This window comes from Mercenaria mercenaria, chromosome 11, assembly GCF_021730395.1.
Source record: "Mercenaria mercenaria strain notata chromosome 11, MADL_Memer_1, whole genome shotgun sequence".
NCBI classification, from domain to species: domain Eukaryota; kingdom Metazoa; phylum Mollusca; class Bivalvia; order Venerida; family Veneridae; genus Mercenaria; species Mercenaria mercenaria.
In genome coordinates this window covers 14,805,770-14,828,023 of record NC_069371.1, presented here as the reverse complement: position 1 = coordinate 14,828,023, position 22,254 = coordinate 14,805,770, and the positions used below count along the sequence as shown (strand labels likewise).

The window sequence follows — 22,254 nt, the reverse complement described above, 5'->3', positions numbered from 1 at the left end:
AAAATATTTTTTTAGATATCTTGAAATAAATGCTATATTTCTTAACAAGGCTATAAAACTTAATTACTGACAAACTTTATGTTACTTTCTGTAGAATTTGCTGTTTTTACTACTTTTTACGATGAAAATTGAAAAGCGTTTGTCACGCTTTTACTCCAGGTTAACTGTCTCGATTATAAATATCTATATTTTGGAGTCATTTTTCACTACTTCAGCTATAGCGTTATTGGTTACGACGACGGGAAAATGTCTTTATTGCCGCGGCGGTCCGGGGTTCGATTCCCGACGCGGTCATCTTTTTCCTTGATTTGGAACTTTTAAAATATGTTAGAAACAAAAATTCATATATTAATATTCATATTAATATGATCAAACTTCAATTTGAAAGAAAGATTATTTTTAGCCAAATCTGGAGGCATGCTGCTTTAACACTGACCATTATCTGATAGTGTTTGGACTGTGCAGTTGAGTGCTAAAGCCGCGGCCCATATATGATCATAACACCAAGGAGTTAGGAACATATTGTCTTCTAAACTTGGTGAATACGTCGGATGTTCCCGATAAAGCTTGAGGAATTCAGATACTGCAATGAAAAAACAAATTTTGAGGTTAATGTATGTCCGTATATGTTTTCATTTACGCATTCATTTTACATGTACATGCATGAGGGGCATTCAAAAAGAACCCGGAATAGTTCTCGAAAAGCTTTACTTCGGAATCTATTTAGTTGAAATGTTTTATACTATACAGTTCAGACTAACATTAGTTTCTCTGACAACGTTCCTAAAGCTAAACCGGTCTAACGTTCTGAGATAAACCACAGTGGCACTGCAGTTCGCACTTAGCAGTGATTAAAAATTTGTCCTGCTGTCTGATAGGTTTTTTCACTTTTCGACAAAAATAAACGCTAATCATATAACATTCCTTGGTTACTGATGAGATGGGAATATGAATTGTGGCGTGTTGTTCGTTATTAAATGGTTCTTTAATAATCAATACATGACTGGATTTTATCGTCTTTTCACAGAGAAGTCGTCAGCAATATTCTACTGGTCACTTTTCAATCTTCCATATCATTAATGAAATGTTTCTATTTTTACGACATTATCCACGAATGCCTTACATATTTTTAGCAAATGCATATTTCCCGATGTTTGACTAAAAAAAGAACTCATTTTCGCTTATCTCTGTCCGACGCTCGTTTTCAGGCAATAACTGAACAAACTGCGAACCAAACACTCTAATTGGGTTGTACTTATGGTTTGACATCTTTGGCATAGTATGCATTTTTCATGTACATGTAATTGTAAACCCGTAGTTTGGAAAATAAGTAAGTAAGTAGAAAGTAATTTGAGCCGTGCCATGGGAAAACCAACATAGTGGGTGTGCGACCAGCATGGATCCAGACCAGCCTGCGCATCCGCGCAGTCTGGTCAGGCTCCATGCTGTTCGCTTTTAAAGCCTATTGGAATTGGAGAAACTGTTAGCGAACAGCATGGATCCTGACGAGACTGCGCGGATGCGCAGGCTGGTCTGGATCCATGCTGGTCGCACACCCACTATGTTGGTTTTCCCATGGCACGGCTCATATTTAGTTAATGTACAATATGATAAGAGACACAATTGGACTGTATAACTTTACACCACGTTACCGTAAGGACCATTATTTACCTGTTATTTGTTCAAAGCAAGATCTGGTTTTGGATATCAACTTGATATTACTTTTTCTACGTTATATACCGAATTCGTCGAAAGTTTTTGATGCTGATAAAGCAGAACACTTTTTTGTGTATTTATTGAACACCCCTCATTTTAATGAAATATAGATTAAATTCACAGTTAGGCTTGATTTAATTATATTTTTTTGCTTGTATATATGAATGCTATAAATACAAATGGTATATAAAACATGTTACAGTAAGCACGGATATGACGTTTTGACGTAGGTCAAACCAAATTGGTTTGAGTATTATAAGCTTTTACACCATTACTGACTTTCCTCCCCAGAAAAATTATCAGTATTGTGTTCAAAGGCCGCAAAATACTCATTAGATATTTTTCGTCTAACAGTATTTATTGTCTTCTTATGAAAACATATATCTAATGTAGGTAAAATAACAGACAAAAATGATATGAAAATTACAACAGTTCATATAGATATACATTGTACTGAAAACCAAACTGACAGCCGTGTAGAAAAAAAATCTGACAGCGATGTTTTTGATAAATATTTTAAAAGGAATTATACAAGCTTACCTGTTAAATTAGCCACACCCCTCTCTTCTATTGGATTAGAATAAACAGAACTTGTTAGAAACGCCCCTTCGACAACATTTGACATTTCTTCATCTGTGCAGTCAACTGTGTCTAAATTGGTCTTCCAAAATAATGGTGTATACCAACCGTTGAATATCCAAACAATTTGTGAACCGAAAAGACCAATTTTATACGCCTGCAAGAAGCTTTTGCATTTCTAATTCGTTACAAATCTATTCTATATCGTCAGACAAAAGCCGAAAACAATGCAGAGAAAAGAAATGAAAGTGAATATTCAGGTGAATGTTGTTATAGCTTGACTTTTGTGAACATTCTGCTAAAATGTTGTATTTGCTTGTTTCAATATGATAGCAAAAATGGGCCGACTGATAATTTAAATTTACCACGGGCTAGTCTATGGGATTGCAAAACGATTTCAAACTAGTTTTCAGTTTTCCAAAATCTAAAACAATTGCATTAGACTTTTATATGTTTATTCAAATTTAGATACGTAACACGCGTATTACTTGATAAACACTGATTATTTGTTGTCTTTCTTGACATAGCTGCGTTGTACTTACCGTGCAAATTAACTCTCTAGCAATATCTTCATACATAGCAGCAACAATAATTCTTGCGTCTTGTTTCTAAAATACAAAGTAATTTTGATCTAAACGTGCAATAAACTTTTTATAACATTGCACTAATATTTTAGTGTACAAAATGATCTGTCATTTTCAACAACAGCATTTCGGTCAATACAATGTTAACAGTAAACCTTTTAAATGATTTCTAAGTGTTTTTTTATTTGTACAGCTTTATGGGTTTTTAATAATTAATATGTTACCCAGATATAGCTGAATTCAACATAGAATTTTAGTCAATAAACATGTTTTGCTAACAACAAAGCAGAAAGCAACATGTATTTGACGAAGAGCAGCATGCCGAGACAATTTAATATTTGAATGTTATCAAGTTGAGGTACACATGAAAGCATTAACTGAAATAGTTGGCATTCAATGAATGCATTAAAAGGTGACTGTTTGCTGTAAATAGGGCTTAATCTTGCGTCAATTTTATTCTACTTTTTTTAGAATTCGGGTTTCGTACCTAGTTACATTTTGGGAAAAGGTGCTGCCTTATATCTATGTATTATATTTGCAAGTAGCTCTGTTCGCGAATAAAAGCGAAATGAGCCGTGCCATGGGAAAACCAACATAGTGGGTTTGCGACCAGCATGGATCCAGACCAGCCTGCGCATCCGCGCAGTCTGGTCAGGCTCCATGCTGTTCGCTTTTAAAGCCTATTGGAGTTGGAGAAACTGTTAGCGAACAGCATGGATCCTGACCAGACTGCGCGGATGCGCAGGCTGGTCTGGATCCATGCTGGTCGCACACCCACTATGTTGGTTTTCCCATGGCGCAGCTCAAATATAAAATCATCATTACACAAAGTATAGTTTCTTCACCTTTAAGTTTAGAAGTCTGTTGTAAGGGTTGGTAACAAATATTTCCTGAGATACAATGGTTATGTCCGTATCTCGAATTCTTCTTACAAAATCGTCTATGACCTGTTAATATAATATAAAGTAATCAGGAACATAAATATACAATAAAAGTACTTTAGAATAGCGTGTGATCTGTATACTATATACTTTTTAGGCTGAATACCTCTACGCGTGTTTTGACCATCTCAATGCATTTATTATAAATATCATAAATATAATGAAATTTATAGCCAGATGGTATATGTATGAAAAAAAGACATTTTTCCTTCTGTTTACAGTTTTGTTTGTTCTTTCCTTCGCACTGTTATACCGCGTTCAGACTACGGTTTAATCCTATATTAACTTGGGTTTATTTTTTAAACTCGTTTTGCGTCCACACTATATGTGGTGTAAAACGTGAATTATGTAAAGGTCAAGTGGGTTCTGTAATATAGCATTAAAACAACCTCGGGAGGTGGTTTTAATACTATATTAAAAATCAATACTACATTATTTTACAAGTGTGAACGCAAATGGAGGTTGTTTTACAATCCCAAGTCCCCAGATCTTACCTTTTGGCGGAAGAATATCATGTGTTTCTCTTTTGTATCAAACAATTGATGCTATGGCTGGCAAAAGTAATTGAAAAACATTAAATTGCGATATGGAGTCATGCTGATGCTCAAAATGGACTATAGATGGAATGAACAGAAATTCTTAGATGAACACTGAAGTTTAAACATTGATGACTCCTTTTTGTTTCTGTCAGCCTCCTTCTTTGCAACCTTGTTTGCTTATTGCAAAATATTTGTTTACTTCCAACACTGCATGTATATATTTTAACCACATTTCTTTGCCTAGTGTGGACGCAAAGTAGATTATATTTTGATGAGTTTTAAATGTCAAATACCAATTATAGCCAATTAGTGCTTGATAAAAATAAAACCGATCTGCTAGTGTGAACATGGTATTATTTAATCCAATATAACATACTTTCAAAGCAAAAGATCTCTGAAACGATATAATCGTCAACTAACGGCCGTTGTCTGACAATGATTCGCATCAAAAACTGGCTCATTGAATGGTAAAGACTTCTTACCGTTGAGAAAAATTCCATTGCTTGGTTGATCGTGGCTACTTTCTTCCAGTTAAATTGTCGCATTAAGTCGACTTTTGCTGGGTTCAGCTTTTGGTCAGGTATCCCAATCCGGAAGAATCGCGGAAATCGCTTCCTGTCGGAAAGTGCTGGTGACGTCGACGCAAATGATATCTGTGTAGGGTTCAGTATATTATAGAATAAGGGTAAATATGGCAAGGATTAAGTCTACTAAACATTCAAAAACAATAAACAACTTGAATGCACCCAAATCCAATTGACAAGAAAATACAACAACATTCTAAGTCAATGTTCAGGTTGGAGATACGAAGTTCATTGAGGCAGCATGAAACACCAATTATTCCAAAGTATGTAATAAATCTGTAAAGTAGTTATCAACATAAATGATAATGGTACTGAAAGTGAAAAAGTCATACTTAAGAAAAGACAACAAAGGGTTGGCAATATGAATCATATATATCCTTATAGCGAGAACTATTAGTCGGCTTAAACATTTTACGGTGACGTCATTATAGAAAAACTGTTATTATATAAATTGATATGTTAAAATCAAGGACTATGATTCGGTAGGAATAGTCATGTTCAAAGAACGCTGCCTCCCATAAATAAAACCATACAACTTGATAAACGAGAGACAACAAAAAATTTCATGAACAAAGTAGCACAAAATGGCAATCAAATATTTCATCATATCAAAGGGAAGAATTCTTTTTTAATTTATTCGGGTACATTTGACACATGAGTTTGAAGTTGAAATTTTGTACAAAATCAAATATCCATGCAGAAACGAAATAGCTACAGACAGGACAAGATAACAGACCTAAAATAGTTTACAAACCGGATAAGATTATATCACTGATCACTTTTGACCTCCAAGTTTTACATTAACCTTTCAGCAGTTGTGCATGACAAGTCATCTCCTTATGGTGAAAATTGATGCCAAAAGAATATTTAAATTCCGTTGATCGATGACAGAGTTATAGACCGGATATGTAACAAAACTGCTGAATTTTGACCTCTGAGTGTGACTTTGACCTTTGAGCTGGAGGTCTGTGTATTTCACTGACGTGTTGTATCAAAATCCTTCGATGGAAGAGATAGTTATTGTCTGGACAGGACAGACACTTTACAGACCTTTGACCTCCCAAGTGTGACCTTTACCTTTGAACAAAAGGAACAATATGTAAAAATACAAAAAAAAAAGATATTCATGTTGATTTAAACATATTTTATTTCAAACATATGTGCATATTACATTTTACAATTTACAATATCAATATTATACATGTTGAAAAAGGATAAGATCCGAAAGCTAAGCTTATAAAGGTCTTCTCCTATATGGGATAACTTACAGTAAATTTGGCGGTATTACATAATTTGTTTGAAATGTATCATCGAACAAACATTTAGCTAATATGCATTGAATAGAAAAAATGACATGAAACAAAATATTAGTATCAAGTTAGGAATTAGCAAATTTTGAAAAGAATCGAGATTAGAAATCGAAGTTTATAGTATATATAACAATAAAAAAATAGAGAAATTTTATGTATAAGAAGATTCCGTCCGTTAATATGAACTCCATAGACAGATAATATTAGTCAAATATATAAAGAAATAAATGTATGAGATTTGATTTGATTTGGATTGATGAAGGTTTGGAGCAAACTGGAATGTTAGTTAATGTAGTTTTAAGCTCATGGAAAACGTTTACTTTCCCTGATGTAATTTTGAACTGCTAGGAATATGCTGTTATTGATGTCGTCGCTAAGATTCTGGTCACCATACAGGAGTGTGTACAGAGTGACAGTGCAGAAGCTGGAGGTTGTTTGGAGGAGCCTTCTACGGATATCATTGTAATCTGGACAATCAAAAAAGAAATGATGATTGCTCTCAGTGCTTCCGCACTGACAAAGGGGTGAAGGAGAAATGTTTTTCATGTAAAGATGTTGGTTCAGAGAGCTACACTCGGTACGCAGCCGGGCATGATAAATTTGCCATTTCCGTGCACCAATGTAGAAGTGTTTTGGACATGTGGAGGTGTTTCGCTTTAGCTGTGATTTAAAGGAAGTCAGGGTTGGTGAATTCTGTATTTCTGACGGTAAACTATTCCATTCTCTTAGAGCAGATGGTAGAAAAGAGTTGTAGTAAAGAGAAGTTCGAGTGCGTATACCCTGTATATCATCAACATTGCGTAGGTTGTATCGGGTTGCTTCGCCAACAGACGGAGGAACTAGAGCTGAAAGGTAGCCTGGAGAAAGGCCATTTTTCATTTTGTACAGTAGTATGAGTTTATGGTTTCGTCTCCGGGTTTCAAGAGATTCCCAAGGAACTTCTTTATGAAGTTCACGAAAAGAAACTAGCTGTGTAGTTCCAGATACAATTCGAGATGCTTCATTTTGTATTTTGTCGAGTTCTTGTTTCTCATACTGAGTGCAGTTTGAAAAGATAACATCAGCGTATTCAAGAAGTGGTCTGATGAAAGAAAGGTATATTATTTCCAGAGATTTCCTATCAAGTTGAAATTTTAATTTGCGCATAATATGGATGCGTTTCCATGCCTTTTCTGTAATATAGGTGATATGCGTGTGCCAAGAACCATCTTCAGACAAGTGAACGCCAAGGTGTTTATGGGAAGTAACAGAGGCTATTGGTTGATTGTGCATAAGAAGGGGTGGATGGAAAGGTTTTGATGTTTTTCGTGAAATTATCATTGTTTCTGATTTAGATGGGTTAAATGTGACTAGCCATTTGTCAGCCCAATCTGAGATTTTGTTGATATCGGACTGAAGAATACCTGCAGCAGATACCGGGTGACCAACAATTATGTGAAGACTAGTATCATCGGCAAAGAGGTGAATATGAGAACCCATGTCTTCCACTATGTCGTTGATATACACTAAAAACAGGAGAGGACCAAGGATAGAGCCTTGGGGAACTCCTGCCTTTATTGTAGCCCAACTAGACATGGTACCTGGTAGAACAACAGCCTGACGTCTATCAGAAAGGTAATCATGAAACCAATTAAGAAGAGGTCCCTGCACACCAGCTTTTTGGAGCTTGAGAATTAAGCCTTGGTGCCAAACTTTATCGAAAGCTTTGCTTATATCAAAAAAGACTGTGCGAACTTCAAGGCCATCATCTAATGCCTTACAAAAGCTATTATATAGATATGTGAGTTGGTTAACTGTTGAGTCTCCAGGTTTGAATCCAGACTGAACAGAAGAGATTAAATTGTATTCATGGAGAAAGTTAAAAAGATATTTGAATATGATACGCTCAAAAACCTTTTCAATACAGCAAAGAAGAGAAATCGGTCTGTAGTTATTAGGCAGAGATGGGTCGCCTTTTTTGAAGATGGCACAGACATGAGCATCTTTCCAGATCTGAGGCACCTTAGCATATTGTAAGGAATAGTTGAACAAGGAACAGAGTGGAAATTTTATTTCTGGAGCTGTTTCTCGCAGGATACGGTTGCTTATTTCATCAGGCCCTGAGGCTTTGTTAATTTTTAATGATTTGAGAGCGTCCTCAACATCTTGGGGTGTAATGGAAATAGATAGAAGCTTATGTAAGGGTTCCTGGTAGTAGTTATTTGGCAAGTCTTTATCTGAGTTGTTAAGTGACGACTGACTACTAAAACAATCATTTAAGAGTTCAGATTTTATTTTCTTATCAAAAACGAGTTCTTGGGTGTTAGGGTGTTTTAGTGCAGGTATTGTTTGTTTATCATTAGAGGATAAAAACTGTTTAATTAGTTTCCACCAGTCCTTTTGTGAAGTAGACTCTGATTTGAGCGACTCTGCCATTTTGTGGAAGTGATCATGTTTTGCAGTGCGAATAAGTGTTATAACTTCATTTCGGATTTGTCGAAATTTTTGCCAGTGAGATGGATTTTGTGTTCGCTTTGCTCTGTGATATAATTTCTTACGTTTACGAATTAGTTTCTTTATATGTGTTGTTATCCATGGATTGTCATTTGGTTTCACAGTGATGGTTCTTGTGGGAATACATTCTTTTGAGAGTTGAAGAAGTTTGTTAGTGAATGACATTGTGTAGATATTAATGTTATCATCCTTTAGAAGATCCCAATTAGTGTTCCTGATTTCACGTCTTAAAGAGTTGTAATCACCTCGATCGTATAACCATACATGCCGTCTGAAGGTATTGGCTGGAGGTTTGGAGAAAGCAAAAAGGGCATAGATAGGGCAATGAAATCGTTGATTCTGGTCAAGTATTGGCTCTCCGACCCCAGAAGTTACAACACGGTGACTACACGTAACGAGAAAAAGATCAAGTAGAGAGGAAGAGAACTCTGTGAAGTGGGTTGGCTCAGTAATGAGTTGATCAAGATTGAACTGTTGGCAGATAGAAAGAAGTTTGCGATACAAGTTCGGATTGGAGGGATTGAAATTAAAATCGCCAGTTACAATGATGTCTGGTATATTTGTGTCGAGTGCCAATCTAAGAGATTCTTCAATCATGGTAGTGTAATGTATATCTGCATTTGGAGGACGATAGAAGACTCCGAAGAGAATTCGTTTGGAGTGGGAAGGCATTACTTCTACCCAAATGCACTCTAGACCTCTGAGCTCGAGGTCAGGCCGACGCTTGTGATACAGAGTATTTTTAGATATACGATTACTCCCCCGTGACTGTCTCCGGTTCTGTCTTTTCTTTCTGGAAAGTGAAAGTTTGGAATCTTTATGTCGTCATTAGAGGTGTTTGAGTTTAGCCATGTTTCAGAGAATGCTAAGATGTCAAAAGAGTTAAATTCAGTCCCCAAGATATCGATTTTGTTTAATAAACTTTGTACATTGTAATGTAACACAGACAGACTGTTACCTCTTGTCATGAGCTCGGATAATGTATGAGACATGGACGATGTAGAAGAGCATGTAGAGCTGGTAGAATGTGATGAAGACGGACCGGGATTTGGATGGATATCTCCAGCCGTAGCAAGTAGGAAAATAAGCCATGTACTGCACACTATTACTGCCAATATTCATGTTAAAATAACTATACCGATAACCTACAAATGTTCTGAAAACAGTGTAACAATAATAATGCCATTAAAGTTCCATTTGTTTCCTTTTTTTATGTTAAAACCAGATGAAAGTTCCATTTTTTTCCTTTTTTATGTTAAAACCAGATGAAACATCTATCCAAATAGATGTTATGTATAATTACATGGTTAGAAAAGTAGTACTTTCAATACTGTACATAAACTCGTACAGTTAGATCTATAAAGGGTGCTGATGAAAATAATGTATTCGATAAAACTAACGACTCTGTCAATCATTATTGAAACCTTTGACAAATACTGGAGAAAACAATAACAGGAAATAGGATTTAACTAAAAGTTAATACAGTTTATGTTTGTAACAAAAATGTGTCAGCATCATTATAGGCAAGGGCATTATGGCCCTTTAAGGGCAAGATGAAGCAGTACTGTCTTTTTCACCTGTACCGTTATAAGCAATAAAAAGAAGTATCATCACGCTGTTAAAAGAATGCGATGTGTCTTTAAATAGCAGGATCATTACCTCTTTTAATGAATTACTTACTGCAAACCCGTATCAGAATAACACAGCTGTGACCTGTTATACTACTCATACTACAATTTAGCCACCCAAGTTCGTTGACATTTCCGCCATTTTGTCTAGATTAGAAGGCTATGCTAGTTCCTTAAAATTTAGTCTTTTTAGGCATTTCCACTGGAGCAAATCGGATGTAATGATAAGATATTGCGCGGGTGCATACTGATCTAAATGTGTGAGATTTACAATACCAAACGTAACACCATCATTCTAAAGCCTAGATTGGTTAATAATGTATTTGTAATCATTTATAATGAAATACATACTGATAAAACTGATTGTGAAGATGGAATTATAGAGCTCATCCAACGCAAATGTATAATATAATTCTGTTTATGTCTGTGCTAAGTCTGCTATTATTTTACTTGATTGTATTCTACGCTTTAAAAGGATGATCAATAGAATGATGTTATAGATTTCATTTGCACTTCGTCTTTTGAACTTTCCGAGAAAAACAGTTTCTCTACATTCCTATAATGATTTTATGATGGCCTTAGAATACTTCAAAACAGAACAAGACACGTGCTGAGACTGGTTAACTCCCTTCTTCCAAACCATTGGTAAGTTAATACCTTTAGATTAACAGTATTTATGGTTTTCCTGCAAATAAAGAATATCAAACTAGTGCAGTTGTTGTGAATGAGTTAAATACAGCTGAACCAACGTATTAAACAGGCGCTTGCCTTAAGCAGTCAGTCCGCTAAGATCTGTTCCAGTTTCAACTTGTCTTAAGCAGTAAGACCGCTAAGATCTGTTCCAGTTTCAACTTGTCTTAAGCAGTAAGACCGCTAAGATCTGTTCCAGTTTCAACTTGTCTTAAGCAGCCAGTCCGCTAAGATCTGTTCCAGTTTCAACTTGTCTTAAGAAGCCAGTCCGCTAAGATCTGTTCCAGTTTCCATTTGTCTTAAGCAGCCAGTCCGCTAAGATCTGTTCCAGTTTCAACATGTCTTAAGCAGTTAGACCGCTAAGATCTGTTCCAGTTTTAACTTGTCTTAAGAAGCCAGTCCGCTAAGATCTGTTCCAGTTTCAACTTGTCTTAAGCAGCTAGTTCGCTAAGATCTGCTCCCGTTTCAACTTGTCTAAAGCAGCCAGTCCGCTAAGATCTGTTCCAGTTTCAACTTGTCTAAAGCAGCCAGTCAGCTACGATCTGTTCCAGTTTCAGCTTGTCTAAAGCAGCCAGTCCGCTAAGATCTGCTCCAGTTTCAACTTGTCTTAAGAAGCCAGTCGTCTAATATCTGTTCCAGTTTCAACTTGTCTCAAGCAGCCAGTCCGCTAAGATCTGTTCCAGTTTAAACTTGTCTCAAGCAGCCAGTCCGCTAAGATCTGTTCCAGTTTCAAGTTGTCTGAAGCAGCCAGTCAGCTAAGTTCTGTTCCAGTTTCAACTTGTCTCAAGCTGCCAGTCAGCTAAGTTCTGTTCCAGTTTCAGCTTGTCTCAAGCTGCCAGTCAGCTAAGTTCTGTTCCAGTTTCAACTTGTCTTAAGCTGCCAGATTGCTTCACATTATTTGTTGGCTGCTAAATACAGCCTTGACAAATTTATTATGCGAGTCAAATGTGTCGTATTTGCGGTAAGTAACATTTGAAATTTCAGAAAAAAAGAGGGACATTTTCTTATGTAAAGCCTAAATACCGAAACGTCAGAGTGATGTTGTTAGTATGCCATTATTTTAGGTACTGGGTTTGTAATGGCAATCCCGCTTAGCTCAATAGGGAGAGAGCAGATCTACGGATCGCGGGTCATGAGTTCAATCCCCGGACGGGGCGTTTGTTCTCCGTAACGATTTGATAAAAGACATTGTGTCTGATATCTTTCGTTCTCCACCTCTGATTCATGTGGGGAAGTTGGCAGTTACATGCGAAGACAGGTCTGTACTGGTACAGAATCCAGACACACTGGTCAGGTTAAGTACCTCCGTTACATAACTGAACTACTGCTGAAAAATGGCGTTAAACCCAAAACAAACAAACAAATCCATAATTTACATTAGATTACGATCTACATGTGCGATTTCGACATTCTCCTAGCAAGATGCACGTATGAGATATATTATCATCGTATGAATGCCGAGACATGTGATAAAATTCGTATTTCATGGAAATTGCCGATCGTCATTACATAAAGTATTGGTTCTATATTTCATTAAGGTATGAAACGACCATTAACTGATGACTGAGATTGATAAAAAAAAATCTATTTATCACCAGATGATATTTATATAACAACAATTGGTGATTAAGATACAATATAATGGATTACTTGTCATGGTATTGACATTTTTCCCCTACGGTGGAAACATATTACTCAAGTGACTGTAAATTGATATACTTGTAATAGTTTTAAAGAGTTACCTGTTTTTCTATATTTGCAGTGACCGATTTTTACCACGTCAAGTTGACATATAACTATAAAACGAAAGCCCGAAAAATAGCTGCTTGTCGACTACATATAATTTGGCAGATTTCAGAAAATCTAACGATAAATAAAGATTACTATTTTGAAAAAAAATCGATTCGACAACAATATTATGTCATTCCGCCGACTTGCCGAAGCACCAAAACGACATGTTTGTAAATCATATGCCATGAAAATTTGACATGAAATATATTAGATAGAGTTATATCTTTTGTTAGTATTTCGGATTTCCAAATGTTTTTGCTGTCTTGATGTCGAACTCTAGATCACCACCTCAACACATTAACTCGACATGGCAAAATAAGTCACCCCATCAAACTAGATTTAACAATTACTCGTTACCCTTTCAAAAAGTTAGGACAACTTCCTGAGCATTTGATTTAGTTAGCAATTTTGTTCATTTTGTTTGAAAATCACCGCGTGCAAACTAGGTAAAATAGAAGCAAAAAAAACTCACTACACGTTATTATGAAATATCACGATGAAATCTAAAGAACAAAGGGACAAGACACTGAAAATGTATTTTTTTACCTTGGAAAATATGGATTTAGTCGCTAATATGGTACTAACCAACCTCTCTCTTAATACTTTTGAAACTTAGCAGACGTGAAACTGAATATAATATTTCCTCTCGAGGTACCACATTTGTGAAGAAGATCTGCTTTCATTAAATAAAACATACCTGAGTCAGGTTCCAGAAGTAAGATACTTGCGCGGTAGCCTCGGACGCCACAGAACATCCGGCGCCGAGCAACATAACATATGGTGGATCCTTGCTTAGTTTCTGAGACAAACGGTAGACAGACACTCCAGGATGGCACTAAAATATACATGATTTAACTTTATATCAATTATACGGTTAAAATGTGGATTATAAACAAACGGTTATTCATAAAACATGCTAAAATACAGATGAAATTAAAAGAATCTGAACAAAGCTTGCTTCTTACTAAACAATATTTGTTTACAGTGTCACTGTTATTGTCTGAAGGTGATTTTTAGGAAATACGATACAAAATGTAAAAATAAAGATGTATAAAGAAAGATCTGTATAACCAGTCATTTTAACTAAATTTTCATTTTTTTTATTTACTTTATTTTATTTGTTTATTTATTTTTTATCATATTTTTTTTTTTTGCTTAGGCTACATTTTTGTCTGAGTTTTTTGCTTGATGTAACAAAGCTCTTTATAAATTTATTCAAAACTGCTTTCCAATAACTTCAGAAGGAACGTTTACTCTTTTAAAGGGTGTGTGGCAACGTTAAATGTCGCAACGCCGCTAAATGTCGCAACCGCCGTTAAATGTCGCAAAATCGTCTGCCACTAAATGTCGCACCTTAAACGTTAAATGTCGCAAAAATTTGCCCACCGTTATATGTCGCAACACCAACGCTAAATGTCGCACTTCCTATTTGACACTATGACTATCTTTGTGTATATTTACTTTTCTGAGGGAAGAAAAATTAACAGGTTTATGTAATACAAATAATTATCTTAATGATAAGTGCTGTTACGTATAGCAACAAGAGGGCCTTGTTGGCCCTAGATCGCTCACCTTAGTTCCACGCCTTGCTTGAACAGTCACGCAAGAAAAATATTTGTGAACTTATTTTGTAACAGGGCCAGTGTTTTAGCACAGAAATATTCTGAGGTTTCTTCTAACTAAATACGATTTTGTAATAGTGTTGTATGTTTGTGGGGGTGGGTATTGGTGGGGAACGGGGTGAATACCGACACAGAAATCTAAGACACAAACACACAGCACCAAGACAATTAACAGAAAATATAAATGTTTACATTTTTGAAGGGGGCGGGGGTGGGGGAAGAGAGAGAGGGTTATGTGTGGGTAGGCGGAAAAGTAGGATGAGGGGAATGAGACTAAACCAAACAATTTTAAGAGACTAAAAGTAAAATAATATCAAAATTCCTGCTTTACCTGAAAGAATGCACAGAGGGCCACATAGGATCTTTCTCCGCCATTGAAGCTTGATAGTTACCTTATGACTTTAAATGTAAACCTCCAAACAAAGAAATAGAACCCATGGCTGATTAATAGAAAATCTTCGTTTCCTACAGCTGGTACAAAACACAGTCTTCGTGTCACGTAGTTGAACATCCTGTTGTGTAACAGGCCTGGATTGTTGCCCGAGCCGATTCCCCCCACCCCAAATCCCACCCTTGTTGGCTTACTAGTGACTTATATTCATCAAAGTTGCACCCAACTATTTTGGAAATAATATTTTCTCAAAATGTAGACCCAAAACGCCCCAGAGGCGAACATTTTATACTTATATTTCAAAATTCCCCACTTAAAATGTAACTTAAAATGGCGGGGGGGGGGTACCCCTCCAGTACCTTAAAATTAAGAAAAAAATGCACCAGAGGCAACCATTTTATACCTGTTTTTCAAACTTTCCCGGGGAGAGACCCTGAACCCTCGAAAATGACAGGGATAACCCTTCCCATACATCGAAATTTTGAACAAAAAATGCAATAAAAGTCAATCATTCCATACTTGTATTTCAAAATTGTCAATGGGAACAAACCCTAACCACCTGTTAGATCTGAATGAATAAACATTTTCAACAAAAATAAATCATAAATATTTAATAATTTATTTTTGAGTGTCTTCAGAATTTAATTCCCATCCCTTTATTCAAACGTAACATCAAATGTTTCGACGTTAATGTTTTGATGTCAGCCAACCGGTCGTATCATCTGCCTAACGTCAATATGTTTTCGTGATGAAAACATAAGCAGTGAATTTCTGCAGCATTAGAGGTCTGTTATTGAAATATCCAGTATTCACACGTTTTTAAAGCAATATTAAATTTTATATAAGTGAGAAAACTGAACACAAGAAATAAGACAGTATTATATTGATCAAAATACAAACAACAATTTTTTTTGCCATATAATGCATCGTTGTTTAAAAAAAAACTAAGCCCGTTTGTATTCATGAGTTCTAAAGCGGAAATGTTGCGCGACTTTAAGAGCGCAATATTAGATCTATTCCGCGAAAGAACGATAGATTTCTTGATGCTAATCTATTCATATTTTTATAACATCTACACTTTTTTTCTTTTTTTTTTTTTTTGAGGCCCCAGCTGGGTAACCCCGTTTATTTTTCTTTGCATAACATACATGTATATGACATACAATTTTTATATACAATGTCAATGACACATATAGTCAAAAACAAACATGAACATAACATGTTTCGAATCAAAATCACGTCAGATTCAGTACGAATATTATGCAAAGAGTTTTGGAAGGTAAGAAAACAGGAAGAAAGGAGAAGGAAGTAGATAAGAAAGAAAAGAGCTATGTCGCTTGGGAGTTCTAACTTTGATTAATGAAAAAGTAGATTAAAAAATGAGGAATAAAGGGTGATCGTTTCCTGGTTTCAGTAGTAAGTACTCAATACTAGTATATGTACAAGAGTTTTAGGGGTTGTAAAGTTTAGTGTAGTCAGCTATTATATCTCATCGAACTTTGACCATTTTTCTTCATGTCTATCTAACTTGTTTTGCATTAATGCGATTTCTTTTTCAATTTTTATCCTAGCTTTCAAGTATTGTACAAAGCACTCAAACATTGGAATGTTTTTGCTGTACTTAGATTTAAATATAAAATATTTGCATAATATTATTATGAAGTTTAGAACATCATTTTTCTTATTGTTTTGTGTTACACCGAAACATATGTGTTTGATATTCAGATTCACGTCAATTCCTTTAGTAGTCAATAGATTTTGAATATTGTTCCAAAAGGCTTGTACTTTGGGGCATTCCCATGTTATGTGTTCAATTGTTTCTGTATTCATGCAGCAGAAATCACATAGGTTACTGGGGGCCAGCTTACAGATAAATAGATATTTATTTGTGGGTAACAGACGCATTTAAAATTTGTATTGAAAACTGCGTAGATTTGTATCAATGGTAGAAAGGAATGGTACGCTAAAAATATTCTTCCAGTTTAGGTTTTCATTTTCAAAAAAAGATTCCCATTTCACAGCAGCAGTTGGTTTTTCATATGGTACATTGGTTGCTTGTAAATTATAAAGATACTGGTTGGGTGTTTTACAAACTTTTAGTTTTTCTATATGAATGTTTGTTTTATTTCCGTACAGAAAATTTTCAGAGATGCTTTCTATTAATATTTCCGGTATCTTTGTAACCAACTGGTAGTATTTGAGATACTCACTTTTTTTCCAAGTTAAGTATTCGTTCTGCTTCTTCAAACTTATAAAACCTGTTTGTTCGGAAATCAAATAATTGATCAATATATTTTATTCCCTTTCTGTTCCAATTGTCCCAATATATTGTTTTTTGTTGTAATTTAATGTCGGAGTTGTTCCATATTATATGTTTTTTCACTTCATTATTTGTGTTTGAAGAATTCATGATTTTAAACCACGAAGTTAAAATATCTTTCAAAAATTTGTGATTTTTGCAAATTCTAGCAATATCTTGTGTGTGTAAATTACATTCAAAAATTAAACTGCCCCCAAAGTTTTTAAGGAATTTCTTATACAGTATTTCCCAAAAACCGTTATTTTCATTTGAAATTATTCTTTTAACCCAACATGCTTTGATCGAGTACAGAAAAGCTTTAATGTCTGTGAGTTTAAGTCCTCCCAGATCATAGTTATTTACTAATGTTTTGCGCTTTTACATTTACATCTACACTTAAAGTCATTATATAAATGACAAAAAATGTGATATTACGCGTAAGCGAAATTGAAAATATCGTCATTAAAAAAACTTCTAAACGCAACGACATACATGAAACTGATGTCACGAATAACGTCACACACGCGATATGAAATTTGAATGTCAATATGGAAAAATATTGACGTTTCAGGTTCCATTGAAACTTAACGGAGCTATTAAATGAGTATATGATAATCATCGTTATAGTACCGTCATATTGTCAAACTGTATGTTAGGCAAAATTAATCTGCTAATGGACAATGCATGTAGATTTACAGCCATTTGCTTTACACTGAGTTTAGAAGACAACCTCGAGGCTTCAGCATCTGAAAGGTCGTTGCCAAGTATTTTTTTTTTAATTTACCAATAGCACATATTTATTCTTAAAATACTTAGAATGTTACTCTAAGATAAGAATAAGATTTTATAGCCTCGTATCAAAATGAGATACATTATGATATATTCATCAGTTGATATACATATCAAGTTAAAACAATAAAGGACTGCATAAAAGTCGATCATACCTTACTGTCAAACCATTTGTATGTCAGGTTATAACCATTTAAAATATCCTGATTTGCATTCACGTCATCAATGGCCATGTGTATCGCAGTTAAACACGAATCTCCGCCATTCCAGCTCTCACCAGTTATAGACAAGAATCCGAGCACATTGAGGTCCCGCAAAGTAGAAACACCTGATACTTGTATTACAGTCAAAATTAAAGAAATCCGAGGAAACTGCCACTGAACGTTTGATTTCCAAATCTTCATCCTAAATGCCAAGTTGATTTGTTTCAATTATCATTTAAGATGATGAATTAATTAACTTAAAGTAAAGTATATTTTTTCCACTTTTCTTTCGGTATTTAGTCGAAATTTATTGTCCTCGCTTTAAAAAAAAATGATTTATATACTGAATGCTTGAGATCTAAAATGAGGCAACTGCCTTTACTCACCATCGGCTTTGTTCGCGTTGCTAAGCATTATAGATTCATTCTCCAGTCAGAAACGTAAGCGTGTACGAGAGAACTCCTACTAATACTCCAAAACAGTTATTTTATAGTGCCTTTTTTATTACTAAGATGCTAATGGAAATCACGGCGACTCCTTTTGTATGGTACATTAGACTGCGGAAATAAATTACAAAAAATTGTCCATAATTATTTTCTAAACAATTTTCATTTCAGTAAAGTACGACTGGTTGATTAAATCATCGTGCGGATATTGAAATAAAAGGATGTTAGCGTTCATTACTTTAATTGTAGCTGAAAGACAATCAAACACTCTTAGGCACAATTATAAGTCCCTCGGCACACGTGAAAGATGTGTGCTACAGGTAATAATTATAATGTGACACAAAGTCTGTAATTACGCCTTGTGTTCTTGTTTCGGCTTTTAATGAAATAAAAGTACATGTATGCGTGTAGAAAAAAACTCTTCATAGAAAGTATAAAGAACAGAATTGCACTGATGATCTGTGTAACATGTTCCTCAATACTGTGCTTACTGCCGAGATCAAGCGGGGGCATGAGTAGCATATAGAATTCTATGGAACAATATCAAACACGGTCAACTTCACTGATTTATTAACTGCAACTGACGACTGGTTCAGTCAACTCGGTCTATATCAGGGTCCTTCCTTCAGATGGTAGAAACAGTGACGCCATCTCAGATTTTTTGCCATTTCGTCAACACCTTTAAATGTGTACACTTCTGTCAATCGAAAAAAATGCTTCCAACAGTTTTACCGGATTTGGAAAGGACTGTCGATGCATACATATTGTCCTTACCTGCGGTTTTTATATTAAATGATGTCCTGTCCTATATAATAGAACAAGGCATTGTCAGTACCTGGTTGTGGACGGGTATCAAGATTGCAAGTTCCTGACTGAACGATATTTTTCATCACGAAGAAGACAGGTTTGACATAAAGGTCAGTATGATCCAGTTATTCTTCTTTGAAAAAAATCAAGACTTTAAACCATTCAAAAATAAAAGTGAAAAGTGGTCTACAGCATAATCATATAATGAAAACTATAAAATATCTAACAAATATAAGGTTCATTAATAGAATATTAATTAAATAGGTAATTTCAAAATGGCCTTGTAATTTTAGCATTGTGTCATTAATAAGTATAAAAACGTTTATGTAATACTCTTTTTACTAAATGTTAGATTTTTGCTGACAGATCGAAATTTCTTCTTCCTTTTTTTCAAGTTTTGTCAGAAGACAAGTTGTGGGTCGGATAAATATACTCACCAAGCAAATGTAAGGTCTCGGATTAAATCCAACGCTTGAGTCAGAAACTGGATAACCGTTTTCTCGACGATCTTCGTTCGTGGATTCAGTATTGCTTGATTCAACTGCAGAAAGCTTAACTCCTGAATGAACGCTATGGATAAGTTAGCATCCTTTTCCCTGAGCAATTTCATTATAAGAACTTCTTGTGGTAATAAAAAACATATACTTTATAAAAATATCGGTAATTAAATCCGTTGCATAAATATCTCTTAAGTAGTTGTTTTCGGAAACAAAATGGTGTCGTTTTAAAGAAAAAGGAAGAAAAAGGGTTGCAAGATTTTATTTAGTCACTGGCCTAATAAAACAACATTTATTTACCCGATTGATTTTCCCTTTATTTCGTATGTATGTTAGATAAAAGAAAGAAACGTAGCAAATTACTTAAATGATAAACAGTGTTTACATTAATGAGGAGGAAAATGTTTGCATCTACTCATCTTGTTAAGGAAACAGAAACGGAAATGCATCAAGATGCACAAGTCTTCTATTTTCCAAACAAATATCAATGTCCTTGAAATATATGAAAGCATCAGTTGGTAATTGATATTTCATGTAGTATGATCTCAAGAAGAGTCGACACACTTTCGTTTTGAGATCTTTTTGTTTCCGAAGAGACATTCTCAGTAGATGATTTTTCTACATGATTTACATACTATACTGAATAAGAAATCAGCAAATCACTTTAATTAACCTGTTGTGTACAGTTATAAACGAAATAAATCAGGAGTCGTTTCTCTTCAAAATGTTATCTGATCTTTTGCGTTGAAAGGAAAGCAAACGGTTTATGAAACTTGATAATATTAAAACAAGATATATCAATCCTGGCTTTTACAAGGATGTTCTAGATTCAGGGTCATGGACAATTCCCTGCTGTATTGATGCTTTACAAAAAGAGGTTACGACACAGCTATTTTGAGTTTATGAGTGTTTGGTGTTCACCCTTTTGATGCACCGACGCCACAGTTTCATCGTTGATTGTGTTTGCCGGAACAAGTGTAAGACTTAACTCCAAGACTGGAATAAAACCCACTTGGAGAAAGCTGCTTTGGATCGGTCTCTACCTTGACTTCACCCAGCCTTTTCCTCAGGAGACGTTATATTTACCTCCCCTGCATCCAGTCTAGACCGATGGACAGTATATCTACCATTGTAAATAAATAAAGCTGAACTGAACCTAGTCGGGAAATCAGTCGCAATAGGGAAAGTTTAACTCCATTCCACTAGACGCCGTTCTGCTGTAAACTGTTGTAATTTTAATGTTACAAAAATATGTATAAAAGCCAAAGAAAGAAATTAAATAAAATCAGAAATAGACTAATTTTGCACATATTTCCTCAAGAATTTCTTCTGCAATGAGCCTGGAACATCTTTAAAAGAATAATCATAAAATATTTTATTATTACGGGAAGACAAATGGAATTTTTAACAATGTTGCTTTGAATCTCATGTTGTTATTCCAAAACTCGCAAGGTAGGAGAAAAACACGAGACATCCAGAAGTACTTAGAAGCTCACATTCAGAAACCTTCGCAGAAGAAGAAAATATCAGAGACTAAATAATGTCTCTGGATTTTCACAATATCATCTAACATTTCTGTTGGAGTTTTAGATTACTGCAGTTGAACAATATGTCAAGGTATAGGACTTGAATATTAAAACAGGGACAAAATGTGTTGGCGGTCGGATAGCTCTTCGAAATTCGGCGGATACTTTATAAATCAAGAAATTACAGCCAGTGTAATGCCGACACGGTCCCACGGCCAAATATCACTGGGTGAGAAAAATGTGCAGCCATGCAACTAGACCAAGACTTCAAAGCTGGGCCTCAGAATACCGTTTCGATGCTCTATCTACTAAGCTATCCAGCCGCCTACACTTTTTCATATTCAAGTTCTATACCGTGACAGAACTTGGCATTTGTAACCAGGCGTGTTTTTTCTCTATCTCATGTATAATTCCAAGTATGCATCATAGTCTGAGTTTCTACTGTAATTACACAAATAATCTAAATTATCAAAACGTCTGTTTAAGATAAGTGTCATCCTCTAATTGATCGGAGTTTCGTATATCATTGATGGTAGTAGTCAATGGTTTGTACATGTTGTGCAAAACATCTCTGAATCAAAGATCTGCATGTGTTCAAAATGGTGAATTACTTGGCGAGAATTCCCGACTTTAAAAATCATAAAAATTCTAATCATTAGAACATAAAAAAGATAGTTCGCGCACTTGTGACGTTACATGTGCAGGTGTAGTACTACTATTTTTTACCTGCTATATACACATTGACATTCACCTCTACGCAACCTTTCATTGACAATATTTCTGCTATGAATTTACGAACATACGGCTGCATGTCACGTA

The 22,254-nt window shown here is 35.1% G+C and overlaps 1 protein-coding gene across 1 annotated transcript; it reads right to left on the bottom strand.

Annotated features, from left to right (window-relative positions):
* Positions 1-141: 141 nt before the first annotated feature.
* LOC123532360 (gamma-aminobutyric acid type B receptor subunit 1-like) lies at positions 142-18,744 on the bottom strand. Its single transcript, XM_045313779.2, has 7 exons — positions 18,112-18,744; positions 13,553-13,690; positions 4,842-5,012; positions 3,725-3,826; positions 2,838-2,903; positions 2,257-2,452; positions 142-583 (listed from the first exon to the last, which is right to left on the bottom strand). The coding sequence occupies exons 1-7, from the start codon at positions 18,358-18,360 to the stop codon at positions 426-428; spliced, it is 1,080 nt and encodes a 359-aa protein (XP_045169714.2). The 5' UTR covers positions 18,361-18,744; the 3' UTR covers positions 142-425.
* Positions 18,745-22,254: the final 3,510 nt, after the last annotated feature.

Coding starts and splice junctions, on each gene's coding strand:
- LOC123532360 (XM_045313779.2), bottom strand. CDS start 18,360: ATGAAGATTTGGAAATCAAACGTTCAGTGGCAGTTTCCTCGGATTTCT. Junction 3,827..4,841: donor CAATGGAATTTTTCTCAACG/GTAAGAAGTCTT, acceptor TTATATTAACAG/GTCATAGACGATTTTGTAAG. Junction 584..2,256: donor GGGTGTGGCTAATTTAACAG/GTAAGCTTGTAT, acceptor TTTTCATTGCAG/TATCTGAATTCCTCAAGCTT.